This window comes from Entelurus aequoreus, linkage group LG01 (assembly GCF_033978785.1).
Source record: "Entelurus aequoreus isolate RoL-2023_Sb linkage group LG01, RoL_Eaeq_v1.1, whole genome shotgun sequence".
NCBI classification, from domain to species: Eukaryota; Metazoa; Chordata; class Actinopteri; order Syngnathiformes; family Syngnathidae; genus Entelurus; species Entelurus aequoreus.
In genome coordinates, this window is record NC_084731.1 from 22484198 (window position 1) to 22511773 (window position 27576).

General features: G+C 36.1%; 2 protein-coding genes across 5 annotated transcripts in view; one reads left to right on the top strand and one right to left on the bottom strand.

Moving 5' to 3' along the window:
- Positions 1 to 27576, top strand: part of shq1 (SHQ1, H/ACA ribonucleoprotein assembly factor) — a 130850-nt gene that overhangs the window by 143 nt on the left and 103131 nt on the right. The window contains exon 2 of one of the 2 annotated variants that reach the window (XM_062045859.1): positions 8572 to 8699. The gene's annotated coding sequence lies outside the window, so the exon portion shown is untranslated. Of the gene's footprint in view, positions 1 to 8554; positions 8700 to 27576 lie in introns of those variants that run through there. The other variant, XM_062045867.1, reaches the window with a different exon arrangement.
- Positions 6899 to 27576, bottom strand: part of gxylt2 (glucoside xylosyltransferase 2) — a 63158-nt gene continuing 42480 nt past the window's right edge. For 2 of the 3 annotated variants that reach the window (XM_062045914.1, XM_062045923.1), the window contains exons 2-7: positions 23216 to 23414; positions 19905 to 20036; positions 15195 to 15446; positions 14820 to 14943; positions 11413 to 11585; positions 6899 to 8673 (exon numbers count right to left, since the gene is read on the bottom strand). In XM_062045914.1, coding sequence (XP_061901898.1) covers positions 8497 to 8673; positions 11413 to 11585; positions 14820 to 14943; positions 15195 to 15446; positions 19905 to 20036; positions 23216 to 23356 — 999 coding nt within the window. In that variant the 5' untranslated portion in view covers positions 23357 to 23414 and the 3' untranslated portion in view covers positions 6899 to 8496. The remainder of the gene's footprint in view (positions 8674 to 11412; positions 11586 to 14819; positions 14944 to 15194; positions 15447 to 19904; positions 20037 to 23215; positions 23415 to 27576) is intronic. The other variant, XM_062045905.1, reaches the window with a different exon arrangement.

Sequence of the window (27576 nt, forward strand, 5' to 3'; positions counted from 1 at the left end):
TGGATAATATTTTGTCACGGAGAAAGCTATACATGTATACAACAACATTTGTTTTTATTTGTTGTTTTCCACATTTGTAATACATTTCTTGCTTTCAGTCTAGCTCACTTTTCCCACTTTTAGTTCGTTTTCTTCACATTTCGGTTAGAAATAAATGGTGAATATTAACTTTGAATATTAAATCTAAACGTTAAATCCGAATTGTAAGTATAAATGTTAAATGTACACGTGGAATGCATTTAAAAAACATATAATTGTTAAATATACATGTTAAAATATAAATGATGTATAAATATATTTTAAAAATAAATATTGAAACACAATGTTGAATATAGATCTTTAATCTAAATGTCGAATATAAACGTGGTTTATATGTATATTTACCATTTATATCTATCATTCATATTTAATATTTACATTTAACATTAGATTTATATTTACCATTTAGATATAGTATCTAACAATTTGATTGAACCTTTATATTGAACATATAGATTTAGATTCAACATTTAGATATAACACATCTAATTTTTCGATTTAAAATTTATATTTAACATTTAGTATATTTGACTTTTAGATTTGCTCATGTGCATGAAACAAGAGAATTAAGAACTATAGTGTTTAATCTCTTCAGAAATGACTAAACATACACATACATATCCATCCATCCATCTTCTTCCACTTATCCGAGGTCGGGTCGCGGGGGCAGCAGCCTAAGCAGAGAAGCCCAGACTTCCCTCTCCCCAGCTACTTCGTCCAGCTCTTCCCGGGGGATCCCGAGGCGTTCCCAGGCCAGCCGGGAGACATAGTTTTCCCAACGTGTCCTGGGTTTTCCCCGTGGCCTCCTACCGGTCGGACGTGCCCTAAACACCTCCCTAGGGAGGCGTTCGGGTGGCATCCTGACCAGATGCCCGAACCACCTCATTGGCTCCTCTCGATGTGGAGGAGCAGCAGCTTTACTTTGAGCTCCCCCCGGATGACAGAGCTTCTCACCCTATCTCTAAGGGAGAGCCCCGCCACCCGGCGGAGGAAACTCATTTCATTCGCTTGTACCCGTGATCTTGTCCTTTCGGTCATAACCCAAAGCTCATGACCATAGGTGAGGATGGGAACGTAGATCGATCGGTAAATTGAGAGCTTTGCCTTCCGGCTCAGCTCCTTCTTCACCACAACGGATCGATACAGCGTCCGCATTACTGAAGACGCTGCACCGATCCGCCTGTCATGGATAATATTTATGTCACAGACAAAGCTATATGTAACATAACATGTATACAGCATTTGTTTTTATTTGTTGTTTTCCACATTTGTATTACCTTTCTTGCCTCTAGCTCACTTTTCCCATTTTTAGTTAGTTTTCTTCACATTTCGGTTAGAAATAAATGGTGAATATTAACTTTGAATATTAAATCTAAATGTTAAATCCGAATTATAAATATAAATGTTAAATATAAATGTTGAATCTAAATATACATGTTCGATATACAGTGTTTCCCATAAACTGCCAAGATACCTGTGACGGTGGGGGCGTGGATATGGGCGTGGCTATGGGCGTGGTCACCATGACATCATCGAGTAATTTGCATAATTTACTACAATGATATGATTTTCTCTAAAAAGGCTCAAAAAATGTATACTTACTAATTAATAACAGTTTTGTTTTAAACGTCCATTAATCCATCCATCCATCCATTTTACAATATAATTACAACACTTTATGTACATATTTATATACAGATTTGAACAATAAGTTATTCACTGAAATATATTTATTAATTGTGGTTCTTACAAAAAATATATCTTATAAAATATAAAAGCTAAAATGTCTCTTAAAGCTCTGCCCCTTTAATTAGTGCATACTAAATAATCTAACTTTAGCGTACTACTACAACCATATTATTTACCAGCAACATAAAGTGAAACAGGCAGAGGTGTCCTGCCACAGTCAGTAACAAATAAACAGAAAATAGTAGTGGTCAAATACAAATAAGGCAACAAGAGAACTATCCTACACTTCTCTTTTGTAAAGTAAATCTGAACAGCCTATATGATTTGCCTGAGAAGTTGGACAGGACCAAAAAAAAAAATATATATATATATATATTTTTTTTTTATTTGTGGCGGACGTAATTCTTTCGTGGCGGGCCGCCACAAATAAATGAATGTGTGGGAAACACTGATATACATGTTGAATACATTTAAAACATATATAATTGTTGAATATACATGTTAAAATATAAATGTTGAATATACATGTTAAAATATAAATGTTGAATATTAACTTTTTTGATATAAAAATATATTTTAAAAATAAATATTAAAACAAAATGACGAATATAGTTTTTAATCTAAATGTCGAATATAAAGGGGGTTTATATGTATATTTACCATTTATATCTATCATTTACATTTAACATTAGATTTAATATGCGATGAGGTGGCGACTTGTCCAAGGTGTACTCCGCCTTCCGCCCGAATGCAGCTGAGATAGGCCCCCCCCGCGACCCCCCCCAAAAAAAGGGACAAGCGGTAGAAAATGGATAAATATAAATATATAAACGGGATTTATATGTATATTTACCATTATATCTATCAATCATATTTAACATTTACATTCAACATTAGATTTACATTTACCAATTAGATATACTATCTAACAATTCGATTGAACCTTTATATTGAACATATAGATTTAGATTTAACATTTAGATATAACACATCTAATTTTTAGATTTGAAATTTACCGTATTTTTCGGACTATAAGTCGCAGTTTTTTTCCTAGTTTGGCCGGGGGTGCGACTTATACTCAGGAGCGACTTAAGTGTGAAATTATTAACACATTACCGTAAAATATCTAATAATATTATTTAGCTCATTCACGTAAGAGACTAGACATATAAGATTTCATGGGATTTAGCGATTAGGAGTGACAGATTGTTTGTTAAACGTATAGCATGTTCTATATGTTATAGTTATTTGAATGACTCTTACCATAATATGTTACGTTAACATACCAGGCACGTTTTCAGTTGGTTATTTATGCGTCATATAGCATACACTTATTCAGCCTGTTGTTCACTATTCTTTATTTATTTTAAATTGCCTTTCAAATGTCTGTTCTTGGTGTTGGGTTTTATCAAATAAATTTCCCCAAAAAATGTGACGTATACTCCAGTGCGACTTATATATGTTTTTTTCTTTCTTTACTATGCATTTTCGGCCGGTGCGACTTATACTCTGGAGCGACTTATACGCCGAAAAATACGGTATATTTAACATTTAGTAGATTTGACTTTTAGATTTACTCATGTGCACGAAACAAGAGAAGTAAGAACTATCATGTTTCATCTCTTCAGAAATGACTAAACATACACATACATATTTTGTCATGGATAATATTTTTGTCACGGAGAAAGCTATATATAACATAACATGTATAAACAACATTTGTTTTTATTTGTTGTTTTCCACATTTGTAATACATTTCTTGCTTCTAGCTCATTTTTCCCACTTTTAGTTCGTTTTCTTCACATTTTGGTTAGAAATAAATGGTGATTATTAACTTTGATTATTAAATCTAAATGTTGAATCCGAATTATAAATATAAATGTTAACCATAAATGTTGAATGTAAATATAAATATTACCGTATTTTCCGCACTATAAAGCGCACCGGATTATAAGGCGCACCTTCAATGAATGGCCTATTTGACAACTTTGTTCATATATAAGGCGCATAGAATATACGAGGCTGGGGTTACGTTATGCATCCCGTAGTTGCGAGACCTGTTGTGGCTCAATATTGGTCCATATATAAAGCGCACCGATTATAAGGCGCACTGTCAGCTTTTGAGATAATTGGAGGTTTTTAGGTGCGCCTTATAGTGCGGAAAATACGGTAGATATACATGTTGAATACATTTAAAACATATATAATTGTTGAATATACATGTTAAAATATAAATGTTGAATATTAACTTTTTTGATATAAAAATATATTTTAAAAATAAATATTACAACAAAATGTTGAATATAGATTTTGTATCTAAATGTCGAATATAAACAGGATTTATATGTTTATTTACCATTTATATCTATCATTCATATTTAACATTTAACATTAGATTTACATTTACCATTTAGATATAATATTTCATAATTAGATTTAACCTTTATATTGAACATATAAATTTAGATTTAACATTTAGATATAACACATCTAATATTTAGATTTAAAATGTATACTCAACATTGAGTAGATTTGACTTTTAGATGTAACATGTATATTTATATTGAACATTTACTAATTATTTTACAGATATTGTCAAACAATGCAAACATACATACATATATATATATTTTTTTATTTCTCACATTTGTATTACCTTTCTTGCCTCTCGCTCACTTTTCCCACTTTTAGTTCGTTTTCTTCACATTTCGGTTAGAAATAAAGGGTGATTATTAATTTCGAATATTAAATCTAAATGTTAAATCCGAATTATAAATATAAATGTTGAATCTAAATAAAAATGTTAAGTCTAAATGTTGAATATACATGTTAAAATATACATGTTTAATATTAAAATACATTAAAAAAATAAATATTAAATCAAAATGTTGAAAATAGATTTTTAATCTAAATGTCGAATATAAACGGGATGTATATTTACCATTTATATATATCGTTCATATATAACATTGACATTTAACATTGGATTTACATTTAACATTTAGATATACTATCTAACAATTTGATTGAACCTTTATATTGAACATATAGATTTAGATTTATCGTTTAGATTTAACATTTAGACATAACACATCTAATTTTTAGATTTAAAATTTATATTTAACATTTAGTAGATTTTACTTTTAGATTTACTCATGTGCACGAAACAAGAGAAGTAAGAACTATAGTGTTTAATCTCTTCAGAAATGACTAAACATACACATACTGTACATATTTTGTCATGGATAATATTTTGTCACGGAGAAAGCTATATGTAACATATATGTATACAACAAAATATTATACATACATTTACAAACATAAATATTGTATGTGTGTGTTTATATTTGTTGTTTTCCACATTTGTATTACCTTTCTTGCCTCTAGTTCACTTTTCCCACTTTTAGTTCATTTTTTTTTCACATTTACAGAATATTAACTTTAAATATTAAATCTAAATGTTAAATCCGAATTATAAGTATAAATGTTGAATCTAAATATAAATGTTAGATATACATGTGGAATAAATGTTTTTAAATATATAAATGTTAGGTCTAAATGTTGAATATACATGTTAAAATATAAATGTTTAATATAAAAACGTATTTTAAAAATAAATATTAAATCAAAATGTTGAATATACATTTTTAATCTACCGGCAAATGTCGAATATAAATGGGATTTATATTTAGGTTTAACATTTATATCTATCATTCATATTTAACGTTGCTATTTAACATTAGATTTACATTTGCCATTCAGATATAATATCTAATCATTAGATTTAACCTTTATTTTGAACATATAGATTTAGATTTATCATTTAGATTTAACATTTAGATATAACACATCTAATATTTAGATTTAAAATGTATATTTAACATTTAGTAGATTTGACTTTTATATGTAACATATTCAACATTTACTAATTATTTTACAGATATTTACAAACACAAACAGATTCATTTTTCACATTTGTATTACCTTTCTCGCGTCAAGCTCACTTTTCCCACTTTTAGCTAATTTTCTTCATATTTACGGTATAGATTAAATAGCAAGCGGTAGAAAATGGATGGATGGATAAATGTTAAAACTACATTTTTAATCTTGCTGTTAAATACAATTGTTAAATATAAGAATACATGTCAAATGGAAATGTTAAATATAAATGTTGAATATAATGTTAAATATAAAAAAAAATGTTGAATCAAAATGGTGAATATAGATTTTTAATCTAAATGTCGAACATAAATGGGATTTAGATTTAGATTTACCAATTATATCTATCATTCATATTTAACATTGGTATTTAACATTGAGTTGAGTTTATTTCAAACATGCATGCACACAACATGACGCATCACAATTTCCAGTTTTTCTTTTCAACATGTTCGAAAAGGAGTTGGAAGAAGCAGAGCTTATTTAATCCTACCCCTTTTCCTTTACATAGCAGTTGCTAACACTTTTGTTCACTTCCTGTTCTCAAATTAATCACAATATACTCCATAACTAAAACATTAAAAAAAAAAAAAATTAGTGAAGTAAGTTGTATTTCATATGGTGAAATAAATAAGATTATCAATAAACTCAGAATGTTTATCATGGTTCTTCTTTGTACTTTATAAACACTTTAAGTTTGAAGAGTTTCTTGAATTGGATTATTTTAGTACATTGTTTGATTTCTTTGCTTAATCCATTCCATATTTTAATTCCACATACTGATATGCTAAAGGTCTTAAGTGTTGTTCGTGCATACAGATGTTTTAAATTACTCTAAGGTGATATTTCTTCATTGATATTGATATTTAACATTTAACATTAGATTTACCGTTTAGACATATTATCTAATAATTAGATTTAACCTTTATATTGAACATATTGATTTAGATTTATAATTTAGATGTAACATTTAGATATAACACATCTAATATTCAGATTTAACCTTTTTACTTAACATTTAGATGTAGCATGTATACTTATATTTAACTTAAATTTGCACATTTCCTGATCAAATACAGGGCAGAAAATGAGCTGAGCCTACCCTCTGATCATGCAGTCCTTCATTAACTGGGTTGGATGGCCCTGGCCCTCTCCTGTTTTTCTGCACCAATCTATCTCTCATACACCATGACCTGCTAAAGCCTGTGTAATGTCTTTAATGTACATGTGACATCATTATTCTTGCTAATCGGGCAATTAACTACAGAGAAATGTCATAAGGTGAGGAGCAAATTAGGTGAGCTGGCAGGTGTTTGTCGCTGCCTGTCTTACTCACTCTAGGCATGGTTATGGTATGAGTTTATTTTGAACATGCATACAATACACACAATATGGTATCATGCATTTACTAGGGCTGTGAATCTTAGGGCACCGCACAATTTGGATTGGATTTGATTCTTGGGGGGTAACGATTCGATTCAGAATCGATTCAAAACGATTCTCGATTCAAAATCCATACTTTTTAATAACTTTGGGTGCCAGTTCTATGATTAAAATAGATAAACAGCTGTGATAAATGTCTATATTACTTTAAAATTGGTTTTGTTTAGTACAATTCTACCCAAACATTTAATAAGGCAACAAGAGAAGTATCCTACACTTCTCTTGTCTAACATACACCTGGACAGCAGATATGGGCATCGACATCAACTATATGATTTGCCTGAGTAGCTGGACAGGACACATTTTTATATATAGTGTCAAAAATGTTTTATTTAATAACAAAGTTTAACAGTTCGAACGTTAAGTATATTGTCTTTGCAGTCTATTCAATTGAATATAGGTTGCAAATCATTGTATTCTGTTTTTATTTACCATTTACACAACGTGCCAACTTCACTGGTTTTGGGTTTTGTAAGTAAAATACTAATTGTACTGCTTTTGTTGATTTGTATCCTCATAAATCACACAAGAGTGGCTCATTCAATTGCATTGTTTTATTCGGACACGCATTTTGACTGCAACCATTGTCAGTTTCCAGTTAAAAGTTTTTGAATATAGTGTACGGACCAACTTCACAACACATATGCATGTCCTTTAAACATACACATAAAAGACACGAGAATACAAACCTTCAAAGGCAAATGTTTGAAGAGTTCCATCCATCCATCCATTTTTCTACCTTGTCCCTTTTGGGGTGGCGGGGGCTGCTGGAGCCTATCTCAGCTGCATTCGGGCGGAAGGCGGGGTACACCCTGGACAAGTCGCCACCTCATCGCAGGGCCAACACAGATAGACAGACAACATTCACACTCACATTCACACACTAGGGCCAATTTAGTGTTCATTATCGTGAAATAGTAAACAATATTTATGTGGCACATCCTCAACGTTTGCACTTTTGCTTTGGTGTGCTGTAATGTGGACATCATGTCTCTCCAAGGTGCATTTTGTAACATAAAAATCTTGCTTCTGCTTTGTACTGTACTCAATACTGTAAGCCAGCAACATCCCAGCTAACCACAGGCTTCCAATTTCAAGTTGTCATTCACATTATGCTCTTTGGTTCACTATATTGCAGTAAAAGCCTCCCAAGGTCCAAACCTCACATTTTTGAGTGTGCGGTTTAGCTCTCTGGTGGCGAAGAAAAGTGATTATGTTTAAAGAATGAGAAAAAAATAAAAATACCTTCATAACGCAATAATACCGAATTCCACAACAGTGTCCTGGTGCGGAAAAGACCGTTCTTTTCAAATAGCTGACATGATACAGAGTCCTCTGCACAGTGGTCCTTGGTCACAATAAGCAGGAAGTCCGTTGCTCCGACAATCAGTTGTGCGGCCTCATATGTCGGACCACGCTCTCCTCAAACACCTTCTTCATAGTTTTTTCTATCTGCTTCAGGAAAACTTGGGGAATCCGACCACACAGGGTGTTGACCGTGTCCAAGAAGTTGGTCTGCATGGGATAGAACAGCGACTGGAACATGTTGTCCTCAAAAGGGAACTGGAGCAGTGACAAAAAAACATGACGTAAGTTTTTGTTTCACTTTTCATTGTCAATCGTTACCAACATTCACCTACCAAAAATAGGATTGTCCACTGTAGCAAATAGATGCAAGCTTTTGACCACAAACTTAGTTATTGCCCAAGATGTTTCTTGTAATGACCTCATTTTTCGGACTATAATGCGCACTTAAAATCCTTTCATTTTCTCAAAACTCGACAGTGAGCCTTATAACCCGGTGCGCCTAATGTACGGAATAATTTTGGTTATGCTTACCGACCTCGAAGCTATTTTATTTGGTACATGATGAAATAAGTGGGACCAGTAGATGGCAGTCACACATAAGAGATACGTGTAGACTGCAATATGACTCAAGTAAACAACACCAACATTTTAAATGTTCCATTGAAAAAATAGAACATTACACATGGCGCTCAAAAATCTATCAAAATGTTTTAGTACGACTTTGGTAAGCTATGAAGCCGCACCGCTTGATGGATTGTCGTCGCATTAAACATACAAGTATTATTATGGTGTGTGTATAAGGTAAGACATATCTGGCGTTTTGTTTCGCAATATTGTACAAAAGCAACTTTTCTTACCTTCTGGTACCTGCTGATCTGTATTTGGGATCTGCATAAGTCCTGAAAATTTGCGCGCATCCGCTTTTGTAGTCCGTGTCAACACCGTGGTTGATAAGCTTTTATTTCTCTATCTTCTTGTTATGGGACATTCATCCACTGCTAATATAAAGTAGTGTAAAGTTCTTACTTATATCTGTCAGTAAACACACCATGAAAGCGCTAAAACATACCGGTGTAGTGAGTTTACATAATTCACCCAAGGAACTTTAGTTATTAGAGAGTTCCGGTCGAACGGTTTTTCACGGGACACATTTCCGGCGTCGTTGTTGCACTAGTGAGCCACGGATGAGGAGATGCTGCTCCGTTATTGATTGAAGTAAAGTCTGAATGTCATTAAAACAGTTAGCTCCATCTTTTGACACTTCTTCCACTCCCGTCCTTGCACGCTACACCGCTACAACAAAGATGACGGAGAAAAGACGCTGTCGAAGGTGAGCCACGTAAATAAGACCGCCCACAAAACGGCGCATCCTGAAGCGACTGACAGAAAGCAGCTTGAAGATGATCTGTAAAACATCATCTATGCAACATTTTGACCAAAGAACCACCATTACATGTTATGTAGACCACAAGGAAGTGTTTTCCATTTAGAAAAATAAATAAATAATATGACCCCTTTAATGCGCCCTATAATCCGGTGCGCCTTTTGTATGAAAAAAGACCTGAATGGACCCGCTCATCTGCAGTGCGCCTTATAATTCGGTGCGCCCTATGGTCCGGAAAATACGATAACACCACAACCAAAAAATGTTAACACAAATTCCATCTGCATGCGGGGTTGTGTAATTACCCTAATCATGTGCTCACCAGACTTTTAAGTGTCTTATCTCAGTGGAGCAGAGAAAAGCAGCCTCTATAAATACATCCTAAATTTAAGAACCGCCTCTGATTTCATGTGAGTGGATAAAAAATATATTATAGTGTGTATATATTTAGTAGCTCAGACCAAAGGAACTTCATTACCTCATTTTGTTTCTCATGCATGCATTAAACGAAGGTAACAAACCATGGTAAACATGTTTTTTATATCGTCCTGAGAACAGGCGTCCTATGAAGGAGGCATTTGTTTTGGATCCGTTTTTTTTTTATATCAGAGTTTAAGATTTTGGAACAAAAACGTTATTTTGTGAAAAACACAAACGTTCACCGCAGAGAATGCATGCTCTCGGGAGGATATAGGAAAGGATAGGATTTACTTTATTCATCCCACAATGGGTAAATTGTGTGGTTGCAGATTTAAAAAATCCACACAAAGTAAGGCAAACCAGATGAAAACAAGAGGGGAAACATTAAAGAACACAAAGGCGGATATATAAAAAAGCACAGATCTGCTGCAATTAGCCGCCAAAATTACAAACATTAACAAACATTGTAATATGAATGGGTAACGAAGGTTTGCATATACTAAATAATGTGCAAAGCTGATCCACTAAGGTCGTGCGCAGAGGACTTTGTCTCCTAAATGAGCAAAATACAGAGCGCAATCCATTTAGCGTGTCTGTCTTCACGATCCTGCAGAATATACGCTAATCATTCGAACGCCCACAATACTGGCAGGAAGACATGCAAATATCATCATTCAGTACTCGCATTGTGATTTATCAAGACTGATAGTATTTTGCGTCTTCTGCATATTAGATATCGACCAATTATTGGCGGCGATATTTGGTATTTTGACATACCTCTTTGACAAGTATCGGTATCTGCCCTGAAAAAAACACATTGGTCGATCTCGACTCTGTATTTAAGCATGTCTGGAATGTGCTGCTAAACCAAGAGCTACAGAAAAAACATTTAATAAAGAAAATCACTATTTTTTGCTACACCAAAAATTAATATGAATATGCAATGGTAGTTTCCAATGTTCAGCACTTGACAGTTTGAGTTGAGCTATTCTGTTTGTCCCATCTAGTCGTGGTGATGAAGAACTACTACAACTTGTTCATTACACACAGTCTAAACTTCAGTGGAGTGAGATTAGCACAAAGCACACAACTAGGCCACAAAAATAACTACAGTACAGTTCTGACAAAGCAACTTAACGACGTTAAACTCGTTTTCAACCGTAAAAAGGAGCATCCTCCAGGATACTCACGTCACGTATTGCATCATAAACTACTTTGAAGGCCGGCTGCTTGTCATCATGATACACTCCACGGTTGCCATGGAGGATGGAAACCCCTTCCTCCTCGGCTCCTTTACAGTTACTCCCATACATACAGTGATCAGGCCTGTAGTTCCACTGGCAAGGAAAGATGAATAGACACTCTGGAAAAAAACAAAACACGGTATTTTACTAATATACTATTCAGTAAACCCTTGTTTATCGCTGTAATTTGGTTGTGGGCCTCAGAATGGTAAATACTAATAAATATGAATCATACATTTAATATTTTTCTAGCCAGTCATAAAAAACTGTTTAGGACCTCCAAAATACAGTTATTAACATTATGAGAGCCCTCAACCCACACAGTCACCTTTACAAACATTTAATCAAATATAATAATGCTGCCTGAGGCTGAGCCAATCAGTGGCCACGATACTGAACAGTGCGCTCTGATTGGTTTGGTCTCATTTTGTGCCCTGTAGTATTGGTATTTTCATTTCATTAAGCCATTTTTATGCTTGAAAATGTTTAATTTAGTCCAATAATACATAGTATACGCTTAAAAAATTTGCCGATAGCACAAAGCTTTAAAGTTTGAAGCACAATGTGGCGAGGGTCGACAGTAATAATAGACAACTTGGAATAGGGTTGCAAAGGGGTGGAAAGTTTCCGGTAAATTTCCGGAAACTTTCCGGAAATTTACCACGGGAAGTTAAGCTCGGGAAGTTTGGACATATTGACCATTTTTTGATTATTCAAAGTTGGACACCGTCCATGGGAATTAATGGGAATATATGGGAATTAATGGGGAAATACAATAATGATATATTATTGGGCACTTGTCTATATGCTGCTGCATCTTTGTGGCATTTTTGACGTAGCTCTTTGCACAGTATTTGCAAATGTACACAGCCTTTCCGCCTACATTGGTTGGGGTGAAATGTCAGATCAAAAATCAGATCAAATATATTTACCCCAGTAATATCATCAAAACTTACCTGACTGGATGAAGTCCTTGGGCTCAAATACTAGTGTGGCCTCAATAGCCCTGCTGTAGCATGCTGGGAATTATCTGTGCATGTGATGGAAGAATGCACTGCATATGTAATGGAGGAATGCACAGTGCAGTGTTGAAATTCTACTGAATTTGCATTAAATGAGGTTGTTTTAGCTAACAGTCATGCTGCAAGATCTAGCATGTTGCATTCAATGTTTATTCCCATTAATTCCCGCTAATTCCCATATATTCCCGTTAATTCCCATGGAAAGTTTCCAACTTTGAATATTCCCGGAATTTTGCAACCCTAATTTGGAACCTGGAATGTGAAGTCAATATGAAAATGACATTTCATTTACAGTAAGTCCTGCCATAGGTTAGAAATAATCTGTTATATGGCCATATATTTGATGTTCGACATTGAAACTTTATGCATGTTCGACAATTAAAAACATGTTTGTTATTTTAAAATTGGATACAAAATTAAAACTAAGAAGTGGATATTAGGAGACGGAGAAGGCATCATATTTTTTGGCTGACAACTTTGTCTAATAATAGACCCTAAGGAATGTTACCGTAAATTCCGGATTATAAACCGCTACTTTTTTCCCACGCTTTGAAACCTGCGACTTTGCACTGCGCTAATTTATAGCATTTTCTTCGCTAACCGCCATAATGTTTTGTATTAAAAAAATAGTTTTCATATAACACGACAGAGACATTGAAAAGGTGTGTTATTGTTTGTGCTATGGCGCCATCTTTTGGACAAGTTCAATCACTGCAGGTGCTGTGGGTTGTAATTAATGTACTTCCTGTTTCATGCCTTGAACCGATAGTATAAGTACATTATACTATTATTATATATTATATTATACTATACTATTTGTCCATGATGTAGAATAGAAAGGCATTTTATTGTCAATATACACGTGTACATCCAGGATTTAGCATTGGGGAGAGAAAGACTCTGTAAAAGTTGAGCATAGTCGCCTTATCGCGCAGACAATAAAACACGGTTGGCACTCGCAATATCATCCGGGATGTTGTGTTGTGGTGAAAGTCACTCAAAACAGATGGCTGGTGGCGGTCATCGATGTCCTTTTTTTTTTTTTTTTTTTGTCCCGTCCAGCTTCTCAGGCAAATCATATAGTTGATGTAGATGCCCATACCGGCTGTTCAGATTTACTGTACTTTACAAAAGAGAAGTGTAGGATACTTCTCTTGTTGCCTTATTTGTATTTGACTTTATTAAATGTATTTATATTATCATTTGGTGCAGCCAGGCCAAAGCAGGCGGGGATAGAAAGAGGAAAAAAAGGAAGACAGAGGGGGAAATTGTGGGGACAAGAGAGGGATAAGACAGAGACAAAAACAACAACAGCAAACAACAACAACAACAATAGAGCAACATAAGCCAATAGGATATGTACAAATATGATGGTAAAAGGGATAGCAAAGAAGCAGTTAGTGAAATAAATAATAATACAGAAATAACAATGAGCATTATTACACTACAAATGGAGCATTACAAATACCATTAGAATTAGCGCTATTAATAATGAACAATACCGATAATTTACCTCTATTATCAACAATGCAGTTGTTCAAATGCAACAATACATATATGTAATGATAACTAGAGATACAAAAGAAAGCAGAAAAATGGAGGGGAAGAAAGAGAAGCAACCTATATTAACCTTGTAGATTGTTATAGTATATGTACGTTTGTACAGTGAATGTATAAACAGTATGTGTATATGTATGTTTGTACAGTGAATGTACATGTACAGTATGTGTATATGTACGTTTGTACAGTGAATGTATATGTACAGTATGTGTATATGTATGTTTGTACCGTGAATGTATATGTACATGTATGTGTATATGTATGTTTGTACAGTGAATGTGCATGTGGATGTACAAACTTTCATCGATGTCCAAAGTGCACGATAAAAGAAAAATAGCTAAAAAAAACTACAAAACATTTCTTCGGGGCAGCGGTGAATGCTCACTCAGCGTGAAGGGCTGTGGTAAGGAGGGGTTAATTTGCATCTAACAACTCCGCCTCTCAAAACAAGCTGTTCTATACAACTTTTTCACCAGAGAACCATCATTACATGTTATGTAGACCAAAATGAAGTGTTTTAAAAATGGAAAATCATAATATGACACCTTTACTGGGTTTTTTTATATTTCATTGTAATTTATCGGCAGTCGATGGGGGTTAGTTTGACCCTGTAACAAAGGGATTTACATTATTTGTTAATAGAAAAATAGTTTTTTTTATCATCAACATATTACACTCAATATAGTCAATGTGAAGGTTGTCTCATTAAATGCATAGTCTGTGAGTAGTAATTCTTAAGAACACATAGTTATATTATGTTTCTGAGCCTACCTGGGTTGTAGTGGAAGATAATGTTGAGGAGGTCCTGATCTCCCCATGTGATGTGGTTCTTGTACTTCTGATACAGTGGGTGTATGAGGTCCGCCCAGGACAGGCCGCCGGCAATCAGGCTGTTCTGAAACATCAACAGCGTTCACTCGCGCACGGCTGAGAGAGCGGCTTTTTAGCAAAAACAAATCAAAGGCTGGATACATTTGCATTCCAGCTGCAAATTGGAGAGTGGCTAAAATGAGTTCTGAGGGAAGAGGCGCGTGATGCTTGCATGGTAATCAATCACAAAGCTTCAATCAGACCCACTCATCCCGCTCTCAGCCAACCACTTGAGCTCGGAATACAAAAGCAAAAGCACAGCGTTTTTGGTCTAACCTTGAACAATGTGCTGCGGATCCTTGTCAGATTCATCAGCATGACGCCCGAGTTGACCCCCGACACCCCGTAGAAAGGATGGCGTGCAAAGCGGCTGTACCAGCCAATCTTGGGGACCTCGTGCTCCGGAGCCATCGCGGCGAGTTGGGTGCTGTTGAAGGCCTTGAACAGACTCCAGATATCATCCATAGGTCGGAGGAACAGCATGTCAGTGTCCACGTACAGCAGTGAGTCTACGTCCTTCAGGATGACCTGCGGCATATTTACAGTCAGTGAACATTTATGATCATCTGTCCATTTTATATACCTTATTAGGGTCAGGGGTGAGCTGGAACTTATCACAGCTGACTTTCAGGGTTATCGGTCAATCAAATACTAACCAAAATGTCCAAAATTTGTTGTAAGCTTCATCCTTAGGAATAAAAATTTACAAAACCCAAAACCAGTGAAGTTGGCACGTTGTACTTCGTAAATAAAAACAGAATACAAGTATTTGCAAATCCTTTTCATTTTATATTCAATTGAATAGACTGCAAAGACAAGATACTTAATTTTCGAACTGAGAAACTATTATTTTTATTTTTTGAAAATAATCATTAACTTAGAATTTAATGGCAGCAACACATTACAAAAAAGTTTGCACAGGGGCATTTTTACCACTGTGTTACATGGCCTTTCCTTTTAACAACACTCAGTAAACGTTTAGGAACTGAAGAGACCAATTTTTGAAGCTTTTCAGGTGGAATTATTTCCCATTCTTGCTTGATGTACAGCTTAAGTTATGGTATTTTAGGCTTCATAATGCGCCACACATTTTCAATGGGAGACAGGTCTGGACTACAGGCAGGCCAGTCTAGTACCTGCACTCTTTTACTATGAAGCCACGCTGTTGTAACACGTGGCTTGGCATCGTCTTGCTGAAATAAGAAGGGGCGTCCATGATAACGTTGCTTGGATGGCAACATATGTTGCTCCAAAACCTGTACGTACCTTTCAGCATTAATGGTACCTTCACAGATGTGTAAGTTACCCATGCCTTGGGCACTAATACACCCCCATACCATCACAGATGCTGGCTTTTGAACTTTGCGCCTATAACAATCCTCTTTGGTCCGGAGGACAGGACGCCCACAGTTTCCAAAAACAATTTGAAATGTGGACTCTTACACAGACACATAATCCCACACGCTGGTTGGTGACTCAGTCTGTAAGTAAGACCGCAAAATAACCCACTAGGGAGCCTAAGAAAAAAACAAATGTAATGAATAAATAAATCTTTAAATAATTTCTCAAATGTGTCATTAATCGATTATAATTGGAATTAAATGCATAAATGTGTCATTAATTTATTTAATGTAAAAGTACATTTCATCAATTATTGATATATTAATTATTTATTTGAATAGTCCATGAGCCTGTGTGTCAGCGATTCACAAATGTATTATGTCTGTCAAACTCACCCATCGGAGTCAGTGGGTGGGGCTAACACAAAATCTAATCAAACGATTGCTTTAATCCAAAGCCTGAAACTCTGGAAGAGTGTCAAAACATGGCAACGAAGGAGGACATACTCATACTTTTTCCGAAGCTGGCGGTAGATACTTTAGACGGAGTATGTGAAAGTAAGACCTACTGACCCAGAGCATGTGGCAGTAAAAGTAGAGGAATGTATTGAAGTTGTTGAAGTTATTTCCGCACTTTCAGAGCCACATATCGACCAGTAATCCCCCGCGACACTGGTGGAAGTTTCATAGACAAGTGGAAGTGCCGGGTAACCAATCAGGTGTTAGGACAAGCCCACTGACTTTGACAGAAAAAATAAATTCCTGAAGTGCTGACACACAGGTTCATGAAATAGATTAATACATTCTTAAATGATGAAATAATTATTGAAATAAAAAATAAAAATATATAATAATTAAATACTTAAATATACTTTTACATTAAATATATTAATGCGACATTTAATAACACATCTATGTATTAAACATCAAATGTAACTATTTAATGACACTTTCAGTCATTATTTAAAGGTGTATTCATCACATTTTGTTACGTTTGACCATCCATAAAAGTGATGTTAAATGTCACTATTTACGTTTCATGCGCCATTTACATGCATTTCACATGTAAAACTATATTTGTTCTCTATAAAATGTGTTTTGTGTTAAAAAAAAAAAGTTTATATCTAGAACATTAATTAGAGGTAAGAATTTTTGGGCACCCTAAGATTCAATCTGATTACGATTCTTTGGAGGGACAGTTTGATTCAGAATCGATTCTCAATTCAACACGATTCTCCATTCAAAACAATTGTGGCAATGTATAACTGGTAGGGGTGTAAAAAAAAATTGATTTTTGAATGACTCATGATTATTTTTTTACCACGATTCCTAAATGATTAAAAAAAAGAAATCTATTTTTACATTTTTTTTTTTTTTTTAAACTGTCCTGTCCAGCCACTCAGGTTAAACATAGTGTTTATGTAGAAGTCCATATCTGCTGTACATATTTACTTTACAAAAAGAAAGTGTGGGATATTTCTCTTGTTGCCATATTTGTATTTGCCTTTATTAAAATGTTTGGGTAGAATTTTATTAAACAAAACCAATTTTTTTCTTAAAGTAATTTATATTGTTTTGTAAACTTGAATGATCTGAATGAGTTGAAATGGTTGATGTTGGAATTTTTCAAATCAGTCGAGAAATGTTGAAGTAGTAACATGTTGAACTTGAGAAATGGTATTACGGAATTCCTGGAATTTCTGGAAAACTGGGAATTTTTTTAGTTCAAAAAACAGCTTTGTTTTTTTGTCCTGGTTAAGAGTAATGTTTTGACGGTGGAACGGTTAAAATGCGTAGAAAAATGTGCAAGTAGTCGTCGCCAGAAAAAAGTTTGGAAATACAGCTTTGGAAAACCAGGAATTCTGGAAAATCCTGGAATTCTTTTGAACTTGGAAAAAAGGTTGTTTAGATTTCCAGGATGGTGGAATAGTTTGAATCGGTTGAAGAATGTGGAAATGGTGGAAGTTTGATGGGAAAAATATCCCAGAAAAAAAAAAAATGTCCCAGAAAACCTGTAATTCCGGGAAATCTGGGAAAGCCCGCGATTCCCAAATAGGCTGAACAGTTTGAAGTTGGAACAGTTTGAATTGGGTGAAAAATGTGGAAGGTAGAGCGCGCCAAAATCTGGAGAAGAAGAAGTAACTAGGTGAGGCAATTCCTGAAGGAATTGCGTGTGAATGCTCCAGTGCTGAAGTTGAACTGAAATCCTGGAGCACATAATTCCCAAACAGGCTGAATATAATATAAGTTGAAATGGTTTGAATCAGATGAAAAATGTGGGAGTTCTGGAAGTTTGAAGAATGTCCCATTGATTTTCAATGGGAATTTTTCTGAAAATGATAAAAAAACGAAATGATTGAAAATGGTTGGTGTTGTAGTCACTCGTTGAACTTGAGAAATGAAATCACGGAATTCCTGGAATTTTGGGAAAACTGGGAATTTTTCCAGTTCAAAAAACAACTTTGTTTTTTGTCCTGATTTAAGAGGAATGTTTTGACGGTGGAACGGTTGAAATGCGTTGAAAAATGTGAAAGTAGTCGTCGCCAGAAAAAAGGGTGGAAACAGGGCTTTGGAAAACCAGGAATTCTGGAAAATCCTGGAATTCTTTTGAACTTGGAAAAAAAGTCGTTTAGATTTCGAGGATGGTGGAATGGTTTGAATCGGTTGAAAAATGTGGAAATGGTGAAAGTTTGAAAAATGGCCAATTCATTGTGAATGGGAAAAATGTCCCGGAAAACCTGGAATTCTGTGAAATCTGTGAATTTTTGGAATTTGTCAAGGGAAAGCACGCGATTCCCGAATAGACTGAACAGTTTGAAGTTGGAACGGTTTGAATCGGGTGAAAAATGTGGAGGGGAGAGTGCGCCAAAATCTGGAGAAGAAGAAGTTGTTTAATAAATAGATGAATGTTGGTGTAGAAAACCATATATGTGAATGCTTTGGAGCGTTCACACAATTATTAATGAAATCCAGAGGCAAATTCATACATTATTCACTGTTACAAGCGGTCCTCTGATGGCAGCCATAACTGCGATGTGGCCCTAAATGAAAACGAGTTTGACATCCCTGACTTATAGTCTTGTTTATACAAAATGAATTTAAAAGCTCAATATGATCACACACCCCGCATCACGTCATTCCCACTTTAGTCGAGAGTTCATCCTGTCCTATACTATTCATCAATATTCAGTGTAAATGGAGCTGCATTTGTATTTCATTTAAATGCAGAGAAGCATCAACATGAACTCCAAAGTGAACTGAACACAATATAATTGACACCGAAGAATAAATTCACATAATTTTTAAACGGCCCATAACGATGGGTTATGCGAATGAACTTACTGACTCGCAGCAAGAGAAAAACACTTATGGGTCTGTCTGTCCTGCAATATATTTGTTACTACATGGTGTTGTCATTTCATTAAACACCAGCTGACAGACAAAATCAATACGCAGCACAGCTTCGCACTTGATTAAATGACTGGATTTAGTGCCATGAGAATGCCGCGGACACAGTGTGAAATCATCGATAAACTTACGGAGCTAGGGATAAACTATAAGGCAGGATGAAGTGGTGTTTTTGTATTGTAGTTTTTATCATTTCAATCACATTGTGCAAATGAAATAAGAAGTTCTGCAGCCTTACAGGGAGGAAAAGTCTCTGAGCGGCACACGGCTTGAAGAGCTTCTTCCATTCGTCAGGGTTCCCGACTGAGAAGGTGATGGGGTAGAGCTTGTACTGGAACTTGGATGTGACAAAGCGAGGCCACTGGCTCAGCTGGAAGAGAAGAACTTTCTTTAAACTATACATTTAATATTCAACTTTCATTGCCATTTTTTTCTCATGTATCTCACAATTAATTATTTAACCATTGATTAATCCCCTTTCGGATTCATGCCCCCAAATATTTTTAAACAGGGTCACGCAAGATCCCTAAAAGCATGGTTGGAGTGTGGAGTGGAAAAGCCCTGACCTCAATCCCATCAAAATAGGTTTTGGGATGAACAACAATTTAGATTCTAAAGTCCAACCAGAGTGAAAACGGTCTGTAAAACATAATCTGTGCAAAATTTTGACCAAGGAACCACAATTACATGTTATGTAGACCACAAGGACATGTTTTAAATGTAGATAAATATCATAATATGACCCTTTTTAAGATACTGAGAAAATAAAGGTAAATAAAGTATCAGCCAGAGGAGACACGCATTGGTGATTGGCATTTAAAAGCATCAATCAGCAATGGCGATCACTTAATGTTTCATTAAAAAATCGTCTGATACTGATCATTGGCCGATATTTCTATTTAACACAAATTGCGTACTGCCATTTCTAAGCTCACAAAAACACAATTCACTTGCCTAAACATGAGGATGATTTCGACTCACTTTAACACACTAGCAATATTTGATATATTGTAATCTGATACCCCGGTTTTTGTTAATAATTTGTTCTAAAAAAATCACGAAAACCGAATCGTACGAAAACAAAAGTTTTCAATAAGAAATTATTTAAATCCAACAATCAGAGACCCGAAGTTATTAGCATAAAATACATTTTTTGGAGAATATTTTTGGTTTTGCTTGCAGAAAACGATTTAAAAAAAAAAACTTAATGAATAAATGAACATACACACTGAACAAAATTATACACGCAACACTTTTGTTTTTGCTCCCGATTTTCATGAGTTGAACTCAAAGATTTAAAACTTTTCCTCTCAAATATTGTTCTAAATCTGTGTTAGTGAGCATTTCTTCTTTGCCAAGATAATTCATCCCACCTCACAGGTGTGGCATATCAAGATGCTGATAAACAGCATGATTATTGCACTGGCGTGCCTTAGGCTGCCTACGCTACGATAAAAGGCCACTCTGAACTGCAGTTTTATCACACAGCACAATGCCACAGATGTCGCAAGTTTTGAAGGGGCATGCAGTTGGCATGCTGACTGCAGGAATGTACACCAGAGCTGTTGCCCATGAATTGAATGTTAATTTCTTTACCATAAGCCATCTCCAAAGGCGTTTTATGAGAATTTGGCAGTACATCCAACCGGCCTCACAACCGCAGAACACATGTAGTCACACTAGCAGGACCTCCACATCCAGCAACAAATGGTTTGCATAACCAAATACTTTCTGCACAAACTGTGAGAAACCATCTCAGGGAAGCTCATCTGCATGCTGGTCATCCTCATCGGGGTCTCGACCTGACTGCAGTTCGTCGTCGTAACCCACTTGAGTGGGCAAATGCTCTTGCACGTTGGAGCGGTGTTCTCTTCACGCATGAATCCCGGGTTTCACTGTTCAGGACAGATGGCAGTGTGTGGTGTGTGGAAGAGCAGTTTGCTGATGTCAACGTTGTGAATCGCGTGGCCCATGGTGGGGGTGGGGTTACGGTATGGGCAGGCGTATGTTATGGACAACGAACACAAGTGCATTTTATTGATGGCATTTTGAATGCATACAGATACCGTGACGAGATCCTGAGGCCACTTGTTGTGCCGTTCAACCGAGACCATCACCTCATGTTGCAGCATGACAATGCACGGCCCCATGTTGCTAGGATCTGTACACAATTCCTGGAAGCTGAAAACATCCCAGTTCTGGCATGGCCAGCATACTCGCCGGACATGTCACCCATTGAGCATGTTTGGAACGCTGTGGATCGGCATGTTCCAGTTCCCGCCAATATCCAGCGACTTGGCACAGCCACTGTGGACCAATGTTGGTCCACAATCAACAACCTGATCAACTCTATGCCAAGGAGATGTGTTGCACTGCATGAGGCAAATGGTGGTCACACCAGATGCTGACTGCTTTTCTGACACCCCCAGATCCCCAATAAAGCAAAACTGCATATTTCAGAGTGGCCTTTTATTGTGGGCAGCCTAAGGCACACCTGTGCAATAATCATGCTGTTTAATCAGCATCTTGATACGGCACACTTGTGAGGGATTATCTTGGCAAAGAAGAAATGCTCACTAACACAGATTTAAACAGATTTGTGAACAATATTTGAGAGGGATAGGTCTTTTTTGTATAAAGCAAAGGCTTGAGGTATTTGAGTTCAACTCATAATAACTAACATTTATTAAAGATTCATGTTTTCTGTTTTTATTAAAATGCTCTTGAAACTTTATTTTGCAGTCATACTCAATTAAAAAAGCAGGTCAGAGGTCACTGATGTTGGACCTCACAAAGAGCTTCCTGGCTTCCAACCATCATCTGTTTTATTTAGTCTCAAAGGTGTTCGATTTTCTTTGCGAGGATTGAGTCAGGCTACATAAACATCCTAGCAGCCGGCATCCTAATGACAGCGGACATTGTACAGTATGTGATGTTTTATTATGTTTGTTGGCATCTTATGAAGTCTGCAGTGAGTAATAATCAGTGATGATGTTGAAAAACAAATGAACGTCATGATGTTTTTAAAATGAATGCGCGGCTGTATGCTTAAAATGACCAAAATAAGTTAATATTACATCTTATTATAAATGTGCCTGTTACTACATTATATATATACTTACAGTGTGGATATAAAACCTTAATGGATACAGCAGCTCCATCGTAAGTGGACTTTTGATCGCATTTATTTAATATGTAGAATGCATAGAAAAAATAAAAACGTGTTCTTGTCTTACATAAGGACTGTGAATGATGGGCAAAACAAAAATGAAAATGCAGTTCCCCTTAAAGGGAGATTGCATGCAGGTATGCTTTTGTACACACTTTTATGAATGAGACCTCAGATCTTGATCTTGTGTTTTACAGCGTGGTGGTAATGGTTCAAAATGTGCAGTAATGGAGTAAAAATATAATAAATAAATGTCTTTTTTTCCCCCAAAGCTATTTGCTCAGTCACATATGGGCCATAAGGGAAATCATACAATGTTGGACTGTGGATACATATTCAAATATCCGCTGTCCAGGGGGGGGGGGGGGGGGGCATCCTACCTTTTCCTTGAACTGCGGGGTCAAGAGGTCGTCAGCAAAAATGTGAAACTTGATCTTTTTGAGGCTAAACAGGACAGCCGATTTGACGAGCGTTAAAGTCTCCTCCAGACGATTTCCACATGCCACCACCGCCAAGTGCATTACTTCCTCTGCCCGGTTGCGCTTGGACACAGCTCGTCCTGGACGACCCGGCAATTTACTAAAGTACAGAGGGGGAGAAAAAGACTGGAATATAACATACATACAGTAGGGTTGGGTGATACAGACCAGTGTTTTGCAACCTTTTTTTGAGCCTTGGCACATTTTGTCATTGAAAAATCGTAAGGCACACCACCAGCAGAAAATGTTAAAAAATAAAAACTCAGTAGCCAATACTACCATATTTTCCAGACCATAGGGCGCACCGGATTATAAGGCGCACTGCCGATGGGTCGAGTTAGGTCTATTTTCATACAAAAGGCGCACCGGATTATAGGGTGCATTAAAGGGTCATTATATGAAAAAAAAATTCTAAATGTAAAACACTTCCTTGTGGTCTACATAACATGTAATGGTGGTTCTTTGGTCAAAATGTTGCGTATATTATGTTTTACAGATCATCTTCAAGTCGCTTTCTGACAGTCGCTTCAGGATGCGCCGTTTTGTGGGCGGTCTTATTTACGTGGCTCACCTTCGACAGCGTCTTCTCCCCGTCATCTTTGTTGTAGCGGTGTAGCGTGCAAGGACGAGAGTGGAAGAAGTGTCAAAAGATGGAGCTAACTGTTTTAATGACATTCACACTTTACTTAAATCAATAACGGAGCAGCATCTCCTCATTCGTGGCTCACTAGTGCAATAACAACGCCGGAAACGTGTACCGTGAAAAAACGTCTGACCCGGAACTCTCATAACTAAAGTTCCTTGAGTGAATAATGTAAACTCACTACATCGGTATGTTTTAGAGCTTTCATGACGAGTCTATTGACAGATAAGTAAGAACTTTACACTACTTTATATTAGAAATGGCAACAGCGGAGGATGAATGTCCCATAACAAGAGGATAGAGAAAAAGAGCCAATAGTGGGAAATTGTTTAAATACATAATTGATATTGTTACACCACCCTTCTGTGTTTTGTCTGATTATGATTGTGATCAAAAAATGGAACAATTCATTGATCTTGAAAATGTATCAGTATCAGCATTGGTACGGCCAATACTGTCCCTGTAACTACTTGGAATTAGATCGATACCTAAATCATAGTGTCGCCCAAAACTAAGGCAACAAAACCATACAACATTTTATAGAACTATGTTATAACAGAAATGCATTAACAATTAAAGTTATTGACAGTAAATTAATAATGGTTTAGTAGGTTTGGTTGCTATCAACTTCAGTCATCAACAATTATATCATCTGAGAAATGGACACTGTAACAGTGTAGGTCTGACTTCGTGGGATATGTACAGCGAGCAGTGAACATAGTGAGCTCAGAAAGCATAAGAACAAGTATATACACTTGATTATTTACAATCCGGGGAGGTGGGATGTGGTGGGGGAGGGTGTTAGTCTAGGGTTGTAGTTGCCTGGACGTGTTCTTTTAGTGCGGTTTCTTTTACACCTGTTGGGAGTGCATTCCATATTGATGTGGCATAGAAGGAGAATGAGTTAAGACCTTTGTTAGATCGGAATCTGTGTTTAACGTGGTTTGTGGAGCTCCCCCAGGTGTTGTGGTTATGGCGGTCATTTACGTTATGGAAGTAGTTTGACATGTACTTCGGTATCAGGGAGGTGTAGTGAGGGGAGGTATGGTTCTATTATCACTTACATACCAAATAATATATCGTTATTGCAAGAGGAGGCAAAATATCATGATTGTAGGTCATATAGGCTCATCACTACTAGACATAAGTTAGGTTAACTGTTTGTCCACGTGATTTATCAGAAATGCAGAATATAATATAACACAAAAATATTTGCAAGCTGTAGGAGCCTGCAGGCATACATGTTCTGCTGAACATATGGACATAAAACATGCAGTGAATGCAGGAGGTTACAATAATCAGTGTTTCCCATAAACTGCCAAGATACCTGTGGTGGTGGGGGCGTGGTCACCATGACATCATCGAGTAATTTGCATAATTTACTACAATGATATGATTTTCTCTAAAAAGGCTCAAAAAATGTATACTTACTAATTCATAATAACAGTTTTGTTTTAAACGTCCATCCATCCATCCATCCATTTTACAATATAATTACAACACTTTATGTACATATTTATATACAGATTTGAACAATAAGTTATTCACTGAAATATATTTATTAATTGTGGTTCTTACAAAAAGTATATCTTATAAAATATAAAAGCTAAAATGTCTCTTAAAGCTCTGCCACTTTAATTAGTGCATACTAAATAATTTAACTTTACAGAGGTTCCAGCAACATAAAGTGAAACAGAGGCAGAGGTGTCCTGCCAAGGTCAGTAACAAATAAACAGAAAACAGTAGTGGTCAAATACAAATAAGGCAACAAGAGAAGTATCCTACACTTCTCTTTTGTAAAGTAAATCTGAACAGCCTATATGGGCATCTACATCAACTATATGATTTGCCTGAGAAGCTGGACAGGACAAAAAAAAATAATATAAATATATATATATATATATATATATATATTTTTTTTTTAATTTGTGGCGGACGTAATTCTTTCGTGGCGGGCCGCCACAAATAAATGAATGTGTGGGAAACACTGATAATACATTCATCTGCCATGTGGCCAAGGAAAAGGAAAAGGCATAATAACCTAAAAAAAAGCATGTTTTTATCGAATGTGATGTTTTTGAAACACCACATTTCTTTAAAAAAAACGACACACTTCCTAAACACGAGGATTTTCTAAAAATAAAAAAGGAGCATTTGCATGAAAAGAGATGATAAGACGAAAGGTTGCAGGGCAGCCTGGAAGTGTGACAGTGTTCTGCATGCCTGAGGGACGAGGATGAAGTGTAGATTAGGGATGAATGTGACGGTGCCTCAAAAGGATGACACCTCGTCAAGGTTGTACCTTCCTATTTCCCCTCCCAAGATAAATGAACACAAATAAATGTTGCACGCAGTCATGTGAGAAATGACCTTGCATTCATCTTGATCAGTCATCTTTGATTACCAAATCAAACAAAGAAGGCCCAAAAAAATCTGTTATTTTCCAAGCGTTCCATAAAGGTTGTTCATATGGCGGGTTTGTTTCAATGGCATAGCTCCTAACATCTGGAAGCTGTGAAAAATGCTCAGCAGAGGAACAAAAGGATTGAAATGGTTGCCTGCTGCAGCGCAAGCATAAAGCAAGTCTGCCAAAATGCAACACAGCCAATTAGATGACATCATTCTTTGGAATGTGTGACCATGACATGCCTTTAAAAAAAAAAAGATTAAAACATATACATATACATATATTTTGAAGACAAATCTGTTAATATTAGGGCTGTCAAATTTAACTTATGTGATTAATCACAAAGCATCATCGCATTAATTCTGTACAAATGCAGATTACCGTATTTTCCTCACTATAATATGCTTCTTTTTTCCCATGCTTTGAACCCCGCGGCTTATAAAATGGTGCGGCTTGGTTTTTTTGTTTGCTAACAGCCATAATGTTTTGTACAGTATTTGATAAACAGTTTTCATATAACACCCACAGAGACACTGAAAATGTGTGTTACCGTTGGCGCTATCTTTTGGACAAGTTTTCTCACTGCAGGTGCTGCAGGTTAAACATGCACTTCCTGTTCCACACCTTGAAACGGAAATATACAGTAACTATTCAAAGCATTTCTGCTCGAAGGATTCTTCATTAATCACTCCGAGCAACCTTTGTAAGTTCTACAATATAACGAAAACAATTCATACTTACTGAAGGCCTGTCTCAGTGAGATGTTAAAAATGTCAGTCATAACATCTGATAGCTTGCCAGCGTAGACTTTAAGCACCCGTCCCGGAATGTTGTCCGGGCATGCTGCTTTTCTTGGGTTATTCCTTTCTAGGGTCCTCCAAGTGTCAGCTGTGTCTATGGTGAGAGCTGGTCCAACAAACAGTGGGGTCCAGTCCCCCCTCTAGTTATCGGGTTTGATGCTTTAAATTGTGCAAAGATATTGTTGAGCCCGTCCAGAAGAGAAATGCCGTTGTCGTCGTTCAACTGCTGCCTGTACTTGTAATCCATCAGTGCTTGGACTTGGACTTGCCACATTTGTCTGGTGTTCCCTGTGTCGCAGAGGTTACCCTGTATTTTCTCTGCATATGTTTTGCTGCAGGCAGCACGGTGGAGCAGTGGTTAGTGCTCGTGCCTCACAGCGAGAAGGTCCTGGGTTTGATTACCGGGCTTGAA